The sequence below is a fragment of the Saimiri boliviensis genome, chromosome 1 (genome assembly GCF_048565385.1).
Source record: "Saimiri boliviensis isolate mSaiBol1 chromosome 1, mSaiBol1.pri, whole genome shotgun sequence".
Taxonomy (NCBI): Eukaryota; Metazoa; Chordata; class Mammalia; order Primates; family Cebidae; genus Saimiri; species Saimiri boliviensis.
Window position 1 is genome coordinate 47,160,754 of NC_133449.1, and position 20,806 is coordinate 47,181,559.

At 36.8% G+C, this 20,806-nt stretch overlaps 1 protein-coding gene across 7 annotated transcripts in view; it reads left to right on the forward strand.

Moving 5' to 3' along the window:
- Positions 1 to 20,806, forward strand: part of LOC101029346 (uncharacterized) — a 181,774-nt gene that overhangs the window by 17,038 nt on the left and 143,930 nt on the right. For all 7 annotated transcript variants that reach the window (XM_074396877.1, XM_074396884.1, XM_074396893.1 and 4 more), the window contains 10 exons: positions 119 to 191; positions 2,663 to 2,720; positions 4,282 to 4,310; positions 4,405 to 4,477; positions 6,121 to 6,149; positions 6,244 to 6,316; positions 8,136 to 8,166; positions 10,873 to 10,939; positions 19,426 to 19,647; positions 20,746 to 20,803. In XM_074396877.1, the coding sequence (XP_074252978.1) occupies positions 119 to 191; positions 2,663 to 2,720; positions 4,282 to 4,310; positions 4,405 to 4,477; positions 6,121 to 6,149; positions 6,244 to 6,316; positions 8,136 to 8,166; positions 10,873 to 10,939; positions 19,426 to 19,647; positions 20,746 to 20,803 (713 nt within the window). The remainder of the gene's footprint in view (positions 1 to 118; positions 192 to 2,662; positions 2,721 to 4,281; positions 4,311 to 4,404; positions 4,478 to 6,120; positions 6,150 to 6,243; positions 6,317 to 8,135; positions 8,167 to 10,872; positions 10,940 to 19,425; positions 19,648 to 20,745; positions 20,804 to 20,806) is intronic.

Genomic DNA, 20,806 nt, shown 5'->3' on the forward strand with positions numbered 1-20,806 from the left:
ACTTTGTTTTACCATTTTTTTTGGGGGGGGGAGGGAACATAGATGTATAGACTGACAATTTTTGTTTTGTGTTAAGAAATGAACCTGCTCATTTTTGTTGTATCTTTTTCCTCTGTAGGCGTCTCTTCAAACCGGTTGTTTTTGTCAAGCCTGTGCAAGAGTGTGATTCTGATTCTGATTCTGATTGTCTGGTAAAGTACTCACTTGTGAAATTAAATTCTCACTCTGAATCTCTTTTTGTATATTATTATTTTCTAAAATTTAGCAGTTGTCTACCTGTCATTGTTTTATGGTTGTATTAAAAATTTTACTAGAGATAATCATTTGAAAGAAATAGGAGGGGTTTTTATTTTGTTTACTTGGCAAATAACAAATAGTTGATAATTACTTTGAGAGTTGGGATCTGAAAGTATATACTGACAGAAAAATGATATTAGAGAATGCCTTCTTGCAATAGAGAAAATAGGAATTTTGGTCTAGGCCTATTTTAGTCAGTGTCTTTGTTTTGAGTTATAAATAATATGAGTATAAGTAATAATACTTCTGTTTAAATGTATGTTTAATAGATTAGATGACTTATTACAGGAATCATGGAATCACCCTGTTACACATAGCATATAGTTTCTTTTAATTTCTTGTGCATTTACTTTGATATCATACAGTTTTTGCAGTGTGCAATTTTTTTTATTTTTACCTTTGGTTCTATAATTAGACTAAAAGAATACAAGAAACTGTGGAAATTTAAGTAGATATGGTAACATGTGCCTCTAGTCCCAGCTATGCAAGAGATGAAGGTAGGAGAATTGCTTGAGTCCATGCAGGACATTATCTCTAATTAAAAAAAAAATGTGGGAGATTAGAAATTTAAGTTCTGTTCTGAAATCTGTATTACAGAGAATTTACACTGTGCTTTCTAATTATTTTTATAATTAAGAATATACTTTTAACTCTTCATATATTTGAAGAATATACATTTTGTTAAAAAAAAACAACCTGTTTGATAAGCAGAGACTTCATATTCTTATGGTAAGATTTTAATTTCACAAGGTGTTTGCATTATAATTTTAAAAAATATGCACTCAGGGTCCTTGTATCACATTCTAAATTTAAAATTTCAGAGGCTTTTGTGCTTTGTTCTTGAAAAAGTAATTATAAAGCTCGTACATTACTATGAGCCACTTGAAATACAGAACATATTTCTCTGTATCCTGGAATACCTAGAATAATATCTTGCATATAAAAAACATTGCAACAGTTTTAATGTGAATAAACAAACAGGCAAATGGGCTTTTATATAAGAGAATGTTATAGTTAACAAATATGCATAATATAGCTAATAATTAAATCTGTTAAATTTCTAGAATGTTTTCAGTTTATCTTTTCTTCTAAGGTTGACAGTGTGTAAATTTACATGACTTCTGTTTAAAAAATACATCATATGGAAGAAAATAAAACTTAGAAAAGATGGATAGGAATTGGACAGGTGGATACAGCATGCTTTCTAGTATCTTCCAACTGGAAGCTTGGATTAGGATTTTAAATTAAATTTTCTTAAACTTTTAAAGCCCCAATCATATTCTACTAAGTATATATATTTTCAAGGCATACATTACTCTGTGGAATTGTGAATAAAAATTCTATCTCCAGGTGGAAAGTTTATGGAACTTAATTTTTTTCTTTCTCTCTCTCTGTAGTAAGAATGTTTCAGCATTCAGGTGGATGATCATGTTTAACTCTTGTGATGTCTTATTTTATAGTAAATGAATTAAACTCTTTGTTACATAAGTATTGACACAAAACAAACTGTAGAGTAAATGCTAACTAGTATTCTTGTGCTTATATTACGAACACAAGCTTTTCTTTTAAGTTCACGTTTGATTGACTGGTCATGTCTCTCTCTCTCTTTGTTTCTCTGTCCTTCCTCTTTGTTTAAAAATGATTTACCTCCGTCTTAACTTTTTTCTTGCAGAACACATGTCTTTAGTGTCTGTTTTTCATTTCACCTCTGTTTCTATTATCAGCACACTTATTACAGCTTTCTCTTTAGCAGCTCTGTGTGGCTTTCATTCGTCAATCATTGCTCTATAAGGTGGTTGGTTGTTTTGTTCTCCCTTTTTCGGAAGGAGCTGAAGTTATACAATAATTTGTTCTTAGCTTTTAACACAGAGAACGCAGGCAAATTGTACTGTTTTCAATGCCAGCGCATTTAAGCATAGTGCTACTAACAACCACAGGCTCACATTTTTTCCCCACAAAATGTAATTCCCACAGATAGATATAATGCATAGATATTTTGAAAAATAACGTAGTTAATTTACTTTTGTATTATTATTCCTATTCAGTGATACCCTGAATTACATATGAGTAAATTTTTGTCCAGGTTGTTGTGGATAGGAAAAGAAACTAATGAATATCATAGTATTTATGTAATAATCAACTAGGGTTGAAAGGAGTAACATTTTGAGACTATCTCTACCACGAATCATAATCATCATGGCATTAGAATATGTAGATAAGTAAATGGTAGACTGAAAATTTGAATCTACCTATGTGTGACTTCAAAACCTGTACATTTTGTGTTAGATCATGTAGTAATGGTTGCTATTGTAATTATTTTAACTTGCTGCATGTTATTCTTAAAGTGATTGTGTTTTTCTTCTAGATTATTGGAAAACCACGTGAAATAAAGAGGATTCGTTATGAAGATTCTTTACAAAATTGTAAGCTGTTTGAGCCTTTCAATTATCTTATTTACTGATTCTTCTTTTTTCTTTTCTCTCTTTTTTTCTTTTTTAATTTTAAGACACTGTCTCACACTTTCTGCTGCCCATGCTGGAGTGCAATGTCACAGATTTGGCTCATTGCAACTTCCATCTCTTGGAATCAAGTGATTCTCCTGCCTCCACCTCCCTAGTAGCTGGGTCTACAGGTGTGTGCCACCACACCTAGCTAATTTTTGTATTTTTCGTAGAGATGGGGTTTCACTATGTTGGCCAGGCTGATCTCGATCTCCTGACATCAAGTGATTCTGCCTCCCAAAGTGCTGGGATTACAAGCTTTGGCCACCATGTCTGGCCTGCATGATTATTTTTACAAAGATTGATTCTTGCTATGTTGCCCAGGCTGGTCTCAAACTCCTGGCCTTCTTAAGTGATACTTCTGTCTCAGCCTTCTGAGTAGTTGAGATTATAGGAACAAGCCACCGTGTCCTTTTATGTTTTTAATAGTCTATCTGTCTTTGTCTATACTAGTCTTTGTTACTCTTGGGTATCAGAGATGTGTTTTGTTGATATTAGTTATTCAAATGAGATAAACATGAATATACATATATTCACTTTGTTTTACAAGGAGCTAACTTTTGGATCAGATAACAATTTAATAAAAATTCTTTAGCGAAAAACGTGATGCTTCCAACCAGACCATATTGGAAAGAAAGTAATGTTGAAATCATTAATTGACTCCTAAATAGTTTATTTGCAGTCAGTATTGGAGTGAGTTTGAAATGGAAAAGCTTATTCATATCTAATCCTGGTAGCAACATTATTTTGTATAAGTATGTCAAATTTGATCATTTATTATATTTTTGATAAGGTTTTTATATTATATCTTCTTCACATGAGTGAACGAAGAAAATTTCTGAAGGTTAAACTAGAGGATACAAGAAATGTAGGCACATTATTATACCACATGGGTATGAGAAATAAAGAATATCATATACTAGGATTCACCAAACCTGTATCCAAGCTGATCATTCTGGGACACTTCTACTGAGGAGTTGTGAAGTGTACATTCAACTAAAGTGTCATAGTCATTGTGAACCTGCTCAATTATTAGGCAAGTAGAAGAGCATGATGAATATTTGTAGTATAATGGTATAAATCCTTCTGATGTCTTGCATGAAAGACATGACATGCAGGAGCATTTACGACCTGCTTTGACATTGATTCCCAGACTTATGAGGTGCTCCTCTGATTTTAGATCACATTTTTTTCTCATCATTCGGCATATACACATGCACAGTGACACTATTTTATTGTGGTAATAGACATATAAAGAATAATATCACGTTTGAAATTATAAGTGTGTATTTCATGACACCTGTAATTCTGTTCTCTTCAGTGTATTTCTGTCATGTTCCTGTTCTAAGACACAAAGTATGAAACATCAAAGCCTACGCTAATACAGGCAGGGGGATAAAGCTTGATGCTAACACTGCATGAATGTATGGTTAACTTTATTGCATTTACATATGATTGATTATGTATTCCTTTTTCTTTTCAGTGTCATTTCTGAAACAAACAGCCTTGAGGGTAATTACACTCTCATTTATATTTTGAATTATTAACTCTATAGGCTATGAAATATACTTAATGTATTGATTATTTTGTTTCAAATCTCATCCAGGCTACAAGTGACAAGAAAACATCTGTTTTAGTTAAAGTCAGAGAAATAAAGGATGGAGACAAATCTGGGACAGGTAATTTTACAATACACATTTAATGTCATGTTCACTCAAGATTGAAGAGAAGTTCTGTTTTCTGAATAAATCAGTGGAAGGCTCAGTGAAGCTGCACATTCTGATTGAGTGGGCCTGGGATTCTGCATTAGTAATAATTTCTTGGTTGACGCTGATATGTTTGCTCCTTGGCCTTGATCTGAGTAGTAAGATAGACTTCCCTACGTTGAAATTGGGAAGAAGAACCATTAAAGAGCAGTTGAAGACATACCAGACTCAGGGGACAGCATGATTTTGCTTTAATTCTACAGCATGTTTTCATCAAGAGAGAAAAGAGAAAGAGATGATGTAATAGAAAGTATAGACATCAGACTATATGACAAAAAGCAGAGGGAAGAAGTGATCCTAATAACCCATAAACACTGTAGAACAACTAAGGACACCACTGATGTAGTAATTACTTTCCTTAAGGAAGAGAGATTGTGAGGCAGGAAGGAGGGAAAGGAAGTAGTTATTCATGTAATTTTGAGGATTCTGCTGACGAAACCTGAGTGAACTCTCTTCAGATGCATTTAGAATATTTGCATAAAAGAAGATTTGACTGTGGCTGCTCCAGGAACTACTGGAAGCAGAAAGAGTGCTGGAATTGAGATAAACCACACTGACTCATTACTTCTCTTTGTTGCTGTTCGGCCGCAGAGAAAATTTTTGTATTTTAATTATAAAAATGAGATGAACTTGAATATGAAGACATTACCTTTGTTGTTCAAGTAGGTAACTCTTGGAAAAAAATAGCTATTTAATGAAAATTCTTTAGAAAATAATATGGCAGTTCAAGACTTTTAGAAATAAAAGTATTGTTGAATTCATTAATTTACTCTAAAATGGGTTTTTTCAATGCATATTGGAGTGATTTTCGAATGTGAAAGCATATTAATATCTAATGTGGCAGTTTTATTTTGTAGAAGTATGTCAAAATTGATAATTGATGATACTTTTCATTGAGGTTTTTATATAATACCTTGTCATGGGTGGATCATGAAACTTTTGGAAAGCTAAACAACAGGATATGAGAAACGCTGGCTAATTATTGCACCACACGGACATGAGAAATAATGAATATTATTTACTGCGATTCACCAACCATATATCCTAGCTGATCAATTAGGGACACTTCCACTGAAGAGACATGAAGTGTACATTGAACCGAAGTGTCATAGTAATTGTGTACCTTCTCAGTTATTGGGCAAGTGAAAGAGCATGATGAATGCTTGTAGTATAATGGTATAAATCCTTCTGATGTCTTGCATGAAAGATATGCGGGAGTATGTACCACCTGCTTTGACTTTGATTCCCAGGTGTATGAGTTGCTCCTCTAATTTTGGATCACATTGGTCCTCATCACTAAGGATATTCATATTGCTACTGCTACTCTCTTATTTTAGAAATAGAAATATGACAAATTATATTATGTTGGAATTTGTGAAGCCTATATTCCTGTTTTCTTCAGTGTGTTTCACGTTCCTGTCACAAGACACAAAGTATAACACATCAAAGCCTACACTACTACAGGCAGGAAAATACAGGTTGATGCTAACACTGCATGAATGTATGGATATTTTTAGCATTTTTACATATGATTATGTATCTCTTTTTCTTTTCAGTGTCTTCTCAGAAACAACTGGCCTTGACGGTAATTACACTCTGATTTGTATTTTGAAGTATTAACTGTATAGTCTGTGAAATATACTTTATGTGCTGATTATTGTGTTTCAAATCCCATTCAGGCTACAAGTGACAAGAAAGATCCTGTTTCTAATATAGCCACAGAAATAAAGGATGGATCAAAATCTGGGACAGGTATTTTTGCAATACACATTTAATGCCATATTCACTCAAGATAACAGGGAACTTCCCTTTCCAAATAAATCAGCAGGGGGCTCATGGAAACTGTGCATTCTGATTAGGAAGCCTGAGATTTTGCATTTGTAATAAGTTATTTAGTGCCAGTGATGCTGCTGGTCCTTGTCTGTGATCTGAGTAGTATGATTATAAACTCTTCTACGATGAAATTAAATAGAAGAACCTCTGAAGAGCAATTCAAGACATAGCAAGGTCCAGGGACAGCATCATTTTGCTTTAATTCTACAGCATGTTTTCTTCAGGAAGGAAAGGAAAAAGAGATGTAGTAATAGAAATGATAGACAACAGGTTGCATAGCTGAAACCAGAGGGAAGTGGTGATTTTAATAACCCATAAACACTGTAGAATGAGAGAACTAATGAGAACACTGATGTAATAATTATTTTCTCCAAGGAAGAGGGATTGTGAGGCAGCAAGGAGGGAAGAGAAAAGGTTATGTATGTAATTTAGGGGTTTCTGCTGAGGAAACGTGGGTGAACTCATTTTCGATTTATATAGAACATTTGCGTAAAAGATGATTCCATTTTGGCTGCTTCAGAGACTACTGGAAAGAGGAGAGAGTGCTAGAATTGGGATAATCCACAGTGACTCATTACTCCTCTTTTTTGCTATTAGGCATCAGAGATAGATGTTTTGTTGATTTTAATTATTAAAAATAAGATAAAATTGAATATGAATACATTGGCTCTGTTCATGAAGGAGCTAACTCTTGGATAAAATAGCTATTTAATGAAATTTCTTTAGAGGATAACATGATACCTCAAAGAAGACTATTTTAGAAACAAAAATTATGTTGAATTCATTAACTGACTCCAAAATGGTTATTTTCAATGAATATTGGAGTGATATCTGAACGTAAAAGCTTATTAATATCTAATGCTTGTAGTCCTTTTATTTAGTAGAAGTATGTCAAAACTGATAAAGGCTGATACTGTTTATTGAGGCTTATGTGTCATATCGTGTTGCATGAGTGTGTGAAGAAACTTTCAGGAAGCTAAACTAGAGGATACCAGAAATCTTGAAAATTATTACACCACATGGGTGTGAGTAATAATGAATATCATCTCAGTATTCACCAAACGTATATCCAAGCTGATCTATTTAGGACCCTTCCCTGTAGAGACATGAAATATACATTCAACTGAAGTGTCATTGTAATTGGGTACCTACTCAGTTGTCCAGCAAGTTAAACAGCATGATGAATATTTGTAGTCCAATGGTATAAATTCTTCTGATGTCTTGCATGAAAGACATGCGGGAATAGTACCACCTGCTTTGACACTGATTCCCAGGTGTATGAGCTGCTCCTCTGATTTTAGATCACATTGGTCCTCATCACTTGGCGTATCGTATCCACATTGTTGTTCACACAGAGTATTTTAGAAATAGGCATATGACAGGTTTGAGCCACCACACCTGACTACATTTTGTATTTTTAGTACACACGAGGTTTCACCATGTTGGCTAGGCTTGTCTTCATCTGCTGACCTCAAGTGAACCACCCTCCTTGGCCTCCCAAAGTGCTGGGATTACAGGGGTGGGCCACTGCAAGCAGCCTGCATGATTATTTTTATAAAGATAGGCACTTGCTGTGTTGCCCAGGCTGGTCTCAAACTTCTGGGCTCCTGAAGGGATACTTCTGTCTCAGCCTTCTGACTAGCTGAGATTATAGGAACAAGTTGCTGTGCTCTTTTATGTTTTCAATATTCTGTGGGTTTCTATTGTTGGTTTAAAATATATTTTACTTTTTTTTAAGTGCATCCTGCTGTTGAGGAGCATTTAAACAGGTATGATTTCACAGATTTTTTAAAGTGATATGTTATCTAAGTGAATAGAAAGAATAGGAAACTAGTATCCATTTAGTATTCTAGTCTGTACTAGACACCGGTTTACATGGTTTATCATCTCTTGTCATCTTCACACAGCTTTACGAAGTATTTGTGCTATTATTGCTTTCTTACTGATTAAGCAACTCTGGTCGAAAGAGTTTGAAATGTTGGGTCGTGATTCCATAGTTAACAGGTAGCCAACCCATGATTTATGAAGCATCCTGCCTGGCTTTTCACATCACTTTGCGCCTAAGCATACATGGTTAGACATGTATGCAGCAATGGGATCAAGTTACTGGTTTAAATTAGACTAATTAAGAATGTCACATTTTGTTATGTATTTATTCTCTTTATACTGGTCCTTAGAAGCTTGGCTACTCCAAAAGTTTGTCCAAATATGTTTGGAAATTACACTGGTAACCAGTACGTGTTTTGTTGTTTGTTTGTTTAACAATCAAAGTTTTGAAGGCAGATATGAGTTATCTGTGGCCAAAGGACCCTAGGTTTTTCCTAAGCAAGACCAGGTCAGTCCAAGAGAGAAATCGTTTTAGTGTACATGGAGAATATCTACATATAGTCTATCTTATATTGACTATAGTTAGCATATATTGAAAGCATATTTAGAATTCACTTCTCCACTTACTGACTACCCAGTTTGGTTTTCGCTTTTAGTACCCTGCCTAGTTGGATGAAGCTGTTTCTTGTTTTCTGGATTTATTTTTTTCTTTCTATGACATTTTAATAATATTTTCTTGATTTCTTTTTACTTTCTCTTCTGCATTGCTTAGGGTTTATTACTTTCTATCACTGTTTTCCTGTATGGTAGCTAAATATTCCCCATTTTTCTACAGACAAAATGAGAAGGGCACAGAATTTCAGAATTTTAAGAAATCCTGGAGACTAAACAAAATACCCTGTAGTACTTGAATCTGTGTTTAACATCCTGATTAAGTGGTTGTTCAGGTGGAGAATCTGAAACTCAGAGATGAAGTTATTCAGTTGGATACAGTAAATGGCAGAAATGAGATTTGCACTCAGATTTCTTAATTCAAAATGCAGTCTTCTTTTACATCATTTTGTCATTCAGTGTTTTTGTAACAGAAAGAGGGAGTGGCTCTAGTGAACACAGTGGGAGAGCATGAGAATGGAATGAGCTGTTGAACTCAATGAAAGTAGATAAGAATGGAATTTGCAGGGCACAGCTAAATTTGAAGAGATACAAATAAGTAGTTGATAACACATGATGTTGGGCGTTATCAAGAAAGACATATTAAAATAGGGCATTCAAGGAGTTCTGAAATGATCCTACCTTTTGTTTGTTTAACTGGAGGAATTGCCAAACTTTTAAGTTTTTTTTGAAAAAATGGTAAAAGAATTTGAGCCACTGGAAATAGTCTGTGGACTCTTTCCAGCAAATAGGAATGTGGTATTATCTTCTTCCACTATAGCTTACAGAGGGCTTAGAACCCCTCACGAACGAGCAACCTGGAGATTGCTTAACTATAGAGATCTGTGACCCAGGGTAGATGTCTTTTTTTTTTTTTTTTTTTTTTTGGCCTCTTTTTTCAATTCTCTCATGTACCTGTAGGTTAGATCAAAGGTAGGATTGGTTGGTAAATCGGCAATGAAGCTTCACTTGGGTAGTTGGTAACATCCCTGTGTTTGGGATGTTTGACTGAGACTTAATTACTTTCTAGCAGTAGAGGAATAGAGAACTCCTAATCTCAATTACTTTAGCTTATCTTTTTAGGAATCTGGGCTTTCCTAGCCTGAAGGTGTAGATTGGATACTGCCATGGATCCCTGCAGAAGAGGGATCCAGAAGTGGGAGCCTATTGGAAAGAAGATAATTAGATAGTAATGAACAAAATGGAGCTATAAGTATTCAGTAGGGAGACTTTTCCAGCAGTCTGTCTTGGGTGTGAGTGTCTATGAAGATTTTTAATCTTGCTGGTTTTTGTGGACCTGAATAAGGCGGGATATATATAATAGTAATTGGATTTTATAATTTTTAATGTTTTAATCTTCTGTGAAGTTTATTCCCAATAACAACGTAAACCTTTATATTTTGATTTTTGTACACTCAGCTTTCAAACATGTCTAGTGTTTCAGGGGGCTCCATGTAGTCATCTTGGGTAAACAGAATTACTCGGAACTGTTTACATGCTGAAGATCCAAGACTCCCATTTTCCAGTGACACAGATTAGTCTTTGAATCAGAAAAGTCAATGGAGAAGAGACAGTGCATTTTCTACCTTGTTATAGGTTGTCAGGTTTATTCCAGTTCTTTAGCAAAAGTTCTGTCAGATATCAATTGGATTTTCAGTTTAGCTTTTAGGGTAGATAATTTGTAAGGACAAAGTATTGTCTGTCTGTGCCATTGTATTGCCTGTCAGTATATGTTATGGGTTTAAGCGTGAGAGTTCATTGGGCATTTCATAGGTTGGCAGCGGTGGAGGCAGAAATAGGGAACTAAAATGTTTTCTAAAACAAAGGCCGTATCTAAATTATGTCAAAAAGTGTTATTTAATGTACAGGTAACTGACCTTCCTCAGATTTGGTTTTTACCATTTTTTGGGAGGGGACATGTATGTATAGACTGACAGTGTTTGTTTTCGTTTAAGAAATGAACCTGCTCATTTTCGTTGTATTGTTTTTCTCTATAGGTGTCTCCAGAGACCGGAGGTTGGTGCAAAGCCTGTGCCGGAGGATAAGTCTGAATCTGGTTCTGTGGTAAAGTACTCACTTGTGAAATTAATTTTCTCACTCTCAATCTCATTTTTATATTATTATCTTTTAAATCTAGCAGTTGTCTACCTATCTTTTTTTATGTTTGTGTTAAAAACTTTATTAGAGATAACCATTTCAAAGAAATAGGAGGGGTTAATTTTTATTTTTTTCTACTTGGCAAAAAAGAAATAGTTGATAAATACTTTGAGAGTTTGAATCTGAAAATAATGGGCTGGAAAATATATAGTGACAGAAAAATGATGTTAGAGAATGCTTTCTTGCAATAGAGGAAACAGGAATTTTGATCTAGACTCATTTGAGTATGTGTCTTTACTTTGAGTTGCAAATAATATGAGTATGAGTTATAATACTTCTGTTTTTAATGAATCTTTAATAGATCAGATGACTTAGTATAAGAATCATGGAATCACCCTATTACACATCGCATATTGTTTCTTTTAATTTCTCTTACAATTATTTTGATAACATACAGTTTTTTACGGAGAGCTATTTTTTTATTTTTATCTTTGGTTCTATAATTAGACTAAAATAATATCAGAAATTGTGGAAATTTAACTAGACATGGTAACATGTGCCTGTAGTCACAGCTATTCAAGAGACGAAGCTAGGAGAATTGCTTGAGTCCAGGAGCTTAAGACCAAGCTTGGCAATATAGCAAGACCTTATCTCTAATTAAAAAATAAATTGTGGACGGGATCCAAGATCACCAAGTAGGAGCAGCTCTGGACTGTAGTTCTCAGCATGAGCATGGAGGGTGAGTGGTTGCTGCATTTCCAGATGGATTTCTATTGCCCACAGACCAGGAGATTCTTTTGCGGAGTAGCTCCACAGTTTTCCAACGCGGTTGTTTCAGCTGGCGCAGTGGGTCTCCGAGACACAGGAAAACATTCACATGAGTTCGGGGTGCCATTTCAGCTGGCAACTGGCACACTTGGGAAACAGAGTTGCCCGTTCAACTGACAAAAAGTGGACTCAAATAGGGAGCTAGGCCAGGAGATTCCTGGGTAAAAAAAGAACCTTGAGTCTCTAGTGCCGCTGTTTCAGGTGGTGCAGCAGGTCTCCACACAAAATCTCACACAAATCCAGGCACCTTTCAACAGGCAACTTCAACTCCTGGGAGACAGAGTTGCCCATTCAACTGATAAAAAGTGGACTGAACCAGGCCACGAGATTCTTGGGCGGAAAAGTGCCTCCAGCGTGGCTGTTTCAGCTGGCACAGTGGGTCTCTGCACAAAATCTCACACAAATCTGGGTGCCTTTTCAACTGGCAACTGGAACACCTGGGAGACAGAGTCACCTGTTCAACTGAAAACAGGGGGACTGAAATAGGGAGCCAGGCCAAGAGATTCCTGGGCAAAAAAGCGCCAGGAGCTCCCAGCATAGCTGTTTCAGCTGGCGCAGTAGGTCTCCAGTGAAAATCTTATACAAATCCGGGCACCTTTTCAACTGGTGACTGGAATGCCTGGGAGACAAGAGTTGCCTGTTCAACTGAAAAAAAAGGGGTCTGAGGCAGGGAGCCAGGTGACTGGTCCCACCCCTATAAAGACCAGCAATCTGAAATGTTCTAGATTTAGAGTTTCAAAGCAAGCACAGCTGAACCCGGGATGGTCCAGCTCTGTGGGGGTGGGGCGTCTGCCATTACCGAGGCAGTCCACCCCTACCGAGGTAGTCCACCATTGCTGTGGTAGTCTGCCATTGCCGAGGCAGTCCACAATTACAGAGGCAGCTCCTCATTGCTGAGGCAGTCCGCCATTACAGAGAGAGTCTGCCATTACAGAGGTGGGCCACAATTGCCGTGGCAGTTCTAACTATACCCCTATAAACAGGGCTGCAGGGAAGTTCACATGGCAGCTGGACGGAGCCCACAGTAGCTCAGCAATGACTCTGCTGGCAGACTGTGACTGGGCTTGCTCCTTGCTGGGCAGGACATCCCTTAAAAAAGGCAGTAGCATGACAGAAACTTAGAAATAAAGCCCTACCTTCCTGGGACAGAGCACCTGGGGGAAAAAGACTATTATGAGTTCTGCTGCAGTAGACTTAAACGTACCTGCCCAGCAGCTCTGAATGGAAGAATGGACCTCACAGCTCAGCACTTGAGCTCCTATAAAGGACAGACGGTCTCCTCAAGCAGCTCCCCGACCCTGTATATCCAAAGAGTCACCTCATAAAGGAGAGCTCAGACTGACATCTGGCAGGTATCCTTCTGGGACAAAGAGACAAAGAGAGCAGAAGAAGAACCTGGATGCAACCCTTACTGTTCTGTAGCCGCTGAGGTGAGCCCTAGGCAAGTAGAGCGAGCCTGGAGTGGACCTATAGCAGTCCTACAGCAGAGGGTCCTGACTGTTAGAAAGAAAACTAAGAAACAGAAAGAAATAACTTGATCATCAACAAACAGCACATCCACTCAGAGACCCCATCTGAAAGGCACCAACTACAAAGACCAAAGGTAAATACATCCACAAAGATGGGAAGAAATCAGTACAAAAAGGATGAAAACACTCAAAACCAGAATGCCTCGCTTCCTCCAAGGGATCACAACTCCTAATCAGAAAGGGAACAAGGCTGGATAGAGAATGAGTCTGATGAATTGACAGAAACAGGCTTCAGAAGGTGGGTAATAAGAAACTTCTCTGAGCTGGCCTGGCGTGGTGGCTCAAGCCTGTAATCCCAGCACTTTGGGAGGCCGAGGCAGGTGGATCACAAGGTCAAGAGATTGAGACCCTCCTGGTCAACATGGTGAAACCCCGTCTCTACTAAAAATACAAAAAAATTAGCTGGGCATGGTGGCATGTGCCTGTAATCCCAGCTACTCAGGAGGCTGAGGCAGGAGAATGGCCTGAACCCAGGAGGTGGAGGTTGTGGTGAGCCGAGATCGTGCCATTGCACTCCAGCCTGGGTAACAAGCGAAACTCTGTCTCAAAAAAAAAAAAAAAAAAAAAGAAAGAAACTTCTCTGAGCTAAAAGAACATGTTCTAACCCAATGAAAAGAAACTAAGAACCTTGAAAAAAGGTTTGACGAAATGCTAATGAAAATAAACAGCTTAGAGAGGAACGTAAATGAATTGATGGAGCTGAAAAACACAACATGAGAACTTTGTGAAGCATACACAAGTTTCAATAGCTGAATTGACCAAGCAGAAGAAAGGATATCAGAGGTCGAAGATCAACTCAATGAAATTAAATGAGAAGGCAAGATTAGAGAAAAAAGAGTAAAAAGAAATGAACAAAGCCTCCAAGAAATATGGAATTAGTGAAAAGACCTAATCTACATTTTATAGGTGTACCTGAACGTGATGGAGAGAATGAATCCAAGCTGGAAAATACTCTTCAGGATATTATCCAGGAGAACTTCCCCAACCTAGCAAGGCAGGCCAACATTCAAGTCCAGGAAATACAAAGAACACCACAAAGATATTCCACAAGAAGAGTAACCCCAAGGCACACAATGGTCAGATTCACCAGGGTTGAAATGAAGGAAAAAAATGCTAAGGGCAGCCAGAGAGAAAGATCAGGTCACTTCCCTTTCAAAGGGAAGCCCATCAGACTCACAGTGGATCTCTCAGCAGAAGCCCTACAAGCCAGAAGAGAGTGGGGGCAATATTCAACATACTTAAAAAAAAGAACTTTCAACCTAGGATTTCATACAGCCAAATTAAGTTTCATAAGTGAAGGAGAAATAAAATTATTTATGAACAAGCAGTTGTTCAGGGATTTCATCACCACCAGGCATGCTTTACAAGAGCTCCTGAAAGAAGCACTAAACATAAAAAGGAACCAGTACCAGCCACTAAAAAACATACCAAATGTTAAAGAGCAGTGACACAGTGAAGAAACTGCATCAAGTAACAGGCGAAACAACCAGCTAGCATCAAAATGGCAGTATCAAATTCACATGTAACAATATTAACCTTAAATGTAAATAGGCTAAATGCCACAGTCAAAAGACACAGACTGACAAATTGGATAAAAAGCCAAAACCCATCGGTGTGCTGTATCCAGGAAACACATCTCACATGCAAGGAAAAACATAGGGTCAAAATAAAGGGGTGAAGATTTACCAAGCAAGTGGAGAGCAAAAAACAGCAGGAGTTCCAATCCTAGTCTCTGATAAAATGGACTTTAAACCAACAAAAATCAAAATAAACAAAGAAGGACATTACATAATGGTAAAAGGATCAATGCAACAAGAAGAGCTAACAATCCTAAATATATACACACCCAATACTGGAGCACCCAGATACATAAGGCAAGTTCTTAATGACTTACAAAGAGACTTAGACTCCCACACAATAATAGTGGGAGACTTTAACACTCCACTGTCAATATTAGACAGATCGATGACACAGAAAATTAACAAGGATATCCAGGGCTTGAACTCAGACCTGGACCAAGCAAACCTAATAGACATTTACAGAGCTTTCCACCCCAAATCCACAGAATATACATTCTTCTCAGCACCACATCACACCTACTCTAAAACTGACCACATAATTGGAAGTAAATCACTCCTCAGCAAATGCGAAAGAACGGAAATCATTAACAGTCTGTCCGACCACAGTGCAATCAAATTAGAACTCAGGATTAAGAAACTAAACCAGAACCACACAACTTCATGTAAACTGAACAACTGGCTCTTGAATGTTTACTGGATAAACAGTGAAATCTGGATAAGGCAGAAATCAGGATGTTTTTCGAAACCAACGAGAAAGAAGACACCATATACCAGAATCTCTGGGACACATTTAAAGCGGTATCTAGAGGAAAATTTATGGCCAAAAATGCCCAAATGAGAAGCAAGGAAAGATCTAAAATCAACACCCTATTGTCAAAATTGAAAGAGCTAGAGGAGCAAGATCAAAAAAACTCAAAACCTAGCAGAAGACAGAAAATAACTAAGATCAGAGCAGAACTGAAGGAGATAAGAGACACAAAAAACCCTTCAAAAATCAATAAATCCAAGAGCTGGTTTTTTGAAAAGATCAACAAAATAGACAGACCACTAGCCAGATTAAAAAGGAAAGAGAGAGTAATTGAATAGATGAAATAAAAAATGATAAAGGGGATGTCACCACAGATTCTACAGAAATACAAACCACCATCAGAGATTACTACAAACAACTCTATGCATATAAACCAGCAAACCCGGAAGAAATGGATAAATTCCTGCACACTTGCATCTTCCCAAGCCTAAACAAGGAAGAAGTCAAAACCCTGAATAGACCAATAACAAGGGCTGAAGTTGAGGCAGCAATTAATAGCCTACCAACCAAAAAAAGCCCAGGTCCAGATGGGTTCACAACTGAATTCTACCAGACATACAAAGAAGAGCTGGTACCACTCCTTCTGGAACTACTACAAACAATCCAAAAAGATGGAATCCTTCCCACATCATTTTATGAGACCAACATCATCCTGATACAAAACCTGGCAGAGACTCAACAAGGAAAGAAAATGTCAGGCTAATATCCATGATGAAGATAGATGCAAAAATCTTCAATAAAATACTGGCAAACCGATTGCAACAGCACATCAAAAAGCTTATCCATCACGATCAAGCAGGCTTCATCCTGGTGATGCATGGCTGGTTCAACATTCACAAGTATATAAACATAATCCACCACATAAACAGAACAAAAGACAAAACTACATGATTATCTCGATAGATGCAGAGAAGGCCTTTGACAAAATTCAGCAGCCCTTTATGCTAAAAATTCTCAATAAACTAGGTATAGATGGAACATATCTCCAAATAATAAAAGCTATTTACTACAAACCCACAAACAATATCATACTGAATGGGCAAAAACTGGAAGCATTCCCTTTGAAATCTGGCACTAGACAAGGATGCTGTCTGTCACCACTCCTATTCAGTATAGTACTGGAAGTTCTAGCCAGAGCAATCAAGCAAGAAAAAGAAATAAAGGATATTCAGTTAAAAAAAGAGGAAGTCAAATTGTCTCTATTTGCAGATAACATGATTATATATTTAGAAGACCCCATCATCTCAGCCCCAAATCTCCTGAAACTGATAAGCAATGTCAACAAAGTCTCAGGATACAAAATCAATGTGCAGAAATCACAAGCATTTCTATACACCAGTAACAGACTTAAAGAGAGCCAAATCAAGAATGAAGTGCCATTCACAATTGCTACAAAGAGAATAAAGTACCTACGAATACAACTAACAAAGAATGTGAAGGACCTCTTTGAGGAGAACTACCAACCACTGCTCAAGGAAGTAAGAGAGGACACAAATAGATGGAGAAACATTCCATGCTCATGGTTAGGAAAAATCAGTATCGTGAAAATGGCCATACTGCCCAAAGTAATTTATAGATTCAACCCTATCACCATCAAGCTACCAATGACCTTCTTCAAAGAACTGGAAAAAAACAGCTTAAACTTCATAGGGAACCAAAAGAGAGCCCGCATAGCCAAGTCCATTCAAATCAAAAAGAACAAAGCTGGAGGCATCACACTATGTGACTTCAAACTATACTACAGGACTACAGTAATAAAAACAGCATGGTACTGGTGCCAAAACAGAGATATAGACCAATGGAACAACCATTGCGGAAGACAGTGTGGCAATTCTTCAAGGACCTAGAAACAGAAATTCCATTTGACCCAGCAATCCCATTACTGGGTATATATCCCAAGGATTTTAACTCATTCTGTTATAAGGACACATGAACATGAATGTTCATTGTGGCACTATTTTCAATTGCGAAGACCTGGAACCAATCCAAATGCCCATCGATGATAGATTGTACAGGGAAAATGTGGCACATATACACCATGGAATACTATGCAGCCAAAAAAAACAATGAGTTCATGTCCTTTGTAGGGACATGGATGAACCTGGAAACCATCATTCTCAGCAAACTGACACAAGAACAGAAAATCACTGCATGTTCTCACTCATAGGTGGGTGTTGAACAATAAGAATGCATGGACACAGGGAGGGGAGCATTACACACTGGCGTCTGTTGGGGGGAACTAGGGGAGGGACAGCAGGGTGTGGGGAGTTGGGAAGGGATAACATGGGGAGAAATGCCAGATATAGGTGATGTGGAGGAACGCAGCAAACCACGTTGCCATGTATGTGCCTATGCAACAATCTTGCATGTTCTTCACATGTACCCCAAAACCTAAAAGGCAATAATTTATATATATATATATATATATATATATATATATATATATATATGGTGTATAATATATATATAAATTATGTGAGATTAGAAATTTAAGTTCTATTCTTAAATCTGTATTACAAAGGGTTTACAATGTGTTTTCTAAGTCTTTTTTAAACTAAGAACATGGTTTAAATTCATTATCTCTTTGAAGAATATGCATTTTGTTAAAAAGAAACCTGTTTGATAAGCAGGGACTCTTCATATTCTTATGGTTAGACTTTAATTTTACAAGATTTTTACATTATAATTTTAAAGAATATCTACTCAAGGTCCTTGTATCATTCTGAACTTCAAATTTCAGAGGATTTTGTCTTTGTTCTTGAAAAAATAATTGTAAAGCTCCAGCATTAGTATGAGCCACTTGAAATAGAGAACATGTTTGTATTTATCCTGGAGTACCTAGAATAAGGTCTTGCATATAAAAAACATTGTAATAATTTTAACGTGAATAACCAAATGGGCTTTTACATAATGGAATGTTATAGTTAACAAATATGTATAATATAGCTAATAATTAAATCTATTAAATTTCTAGAATGTTTTTAGTTTATCTTTTCTTCTAAGGTTGACACTGTGTAAATTTACCTGACTTCTGTCTCGAAAATATGTCATATAGAAGAAAGTAAAAATTAGAAAAGAGGGATAGGAAATAGGAAAGGTGGATACAGCATGTTTTCTAATATCTTCCAACTGGAAGCTTGGATTAGGATTTTAGATTAAATTTTCTTAAACTTTTAAAGCCCAAATCATATTCTATTAAATATATATTTTCAAGGCATACATTATTCTTTGGAATTGTGAATAAAAATTCTTTCTTTAGGTGGAAAGTTTATGGAACTTTATTTTTTTCTTTCTCTCTGTAGTAAGAATGTTTCAGCTTTCAGGTAGATGATCATGTTTAACTCTTGGGATCTCTTATTTTATAGTAAATTAGTTAAACTCTTTGTTATTTAAGTGTTGACACAAAAGAAATTGTAAAGTAAATGCTAACCAGTATTATTGGGCTTATATTATGAACACAAGCTTTTGTTTTAAGTTCACGTTTGATTGACTGGTCATGTCTTTCTTTTTGTTTGTTTCTCCATCATTTCCTTTTTGTTTAAAAATGATTTACCCCAAAGATGTGTCTATGTCCCAATTCCATAACCCATGAGTGTTTTCTTTTATGGCACTAGAGTTTGCAGATGAGTGAATCAAAGATGTTAACATAGGGAGATGCCGCTGAATTTTCCAGGTGGGCTCTAAATGAGATCACGTGTACCCTTATAGGAGAAAAGCAGAGAGAGATCTGGCACACCCAAGGAGAAGGGAACACCATGTGACCACAGTGGCAGAGACTGGAACGATGCGTCCATAAACCTAGGAGTGCCAGCTGCCAACAGAAAGAGGCAAGGAATGGATTCCTCCCCAGATCTACAGAAAGAGCACAGCCTGGGTGACAACTTGACTTTGACCAGAGATACTGATTTTGGAATTCTGACCTCCCGAACTGTAAGAGAATAAAAATCCGTTGTTTTAAGCTAAAAATAAAAAAATAAAAAAATAAGATTTACCTCAATCTTTTTTCCTTCCAGAACACATGTCTTTAGTGTCTGTTTTTCATTTCACCTCTGTTTCTATTATCAGCACACTTATTACAGCTTTCTCTTTAGCAGCTCTGTGTGGCTTTCATTCATCAATCATTGCTCTATAAGGTGGTTGGTTGTTTTGTTCTCCCTTTTTCGGAAGGAGCTGAAGTTATACAATAATTTGTTCTTAGCTTTTAACACAGAGACTACAAGCAACTTGTACTGTTTCCAATGCCAACCCATTTAAATATAGTATTACTAAAAACCACAGGCTCACATTTTATTCCCACAAAATTTAATTCACACAGATAGATATAATGCATAGATATTTTGAAAAATAATGTGGTTAATTTACTTTTGCATTACTACTTTTATTCAGTGATACTCAAAATTACATATGAGTAAATTTTTGTCCTAGGTTGTTGTGGATAGGAAAAAAAACTAATGAGTATCATAGTATTTATCTAATAATCCACTAGGGTTGAAAGGAGTAACATTGTGAGACTATGTGTACCACCAATCATAATCATCACAGCATTAGAATATGTAGATAAGGGCCGGGCGCGGTGGCTCACGCCTGTAATCCCAACACTTTGGGAGGCCGAGGCGGGTGGATCAGGAGGTCAAGAGATTGAGACCATCTTGGTCAACATGGTGAAACCCCGTCTCTACTAAAAATACAAAAAGTTAGCTGGGCATGGTGGCGCATGCCTGTAATCCCAGCTACTCAGGAGGCTGAGGCAGGAGAATTGCCTGGACCCAGGAGGCGGAGGTTGCGGTGAGCCGATATTGCACCATTGCACTCCAGCCTGGGTAACAAGAGCGAAACTCCGTCTCAAAAAAAAAAAAAAAGAAAAAAGAAAAAAGAATATGTAGATAAGTAAATGGCAGACTCGAGATTTGAATCTACATACGAGTGACTTCAAAACCTGTACATTTTGTGTTAGATCACGTAGTAATGGTGGCTGTTATAATTATTTTAATTTGCAGCATGTTATTCTTAATCGTGTTTTTCTTCTAGCTTATTGAAAAACCACATGAAATGAAGAGGATTCCTCATGAAGATTCTTTAGAAAATTGTA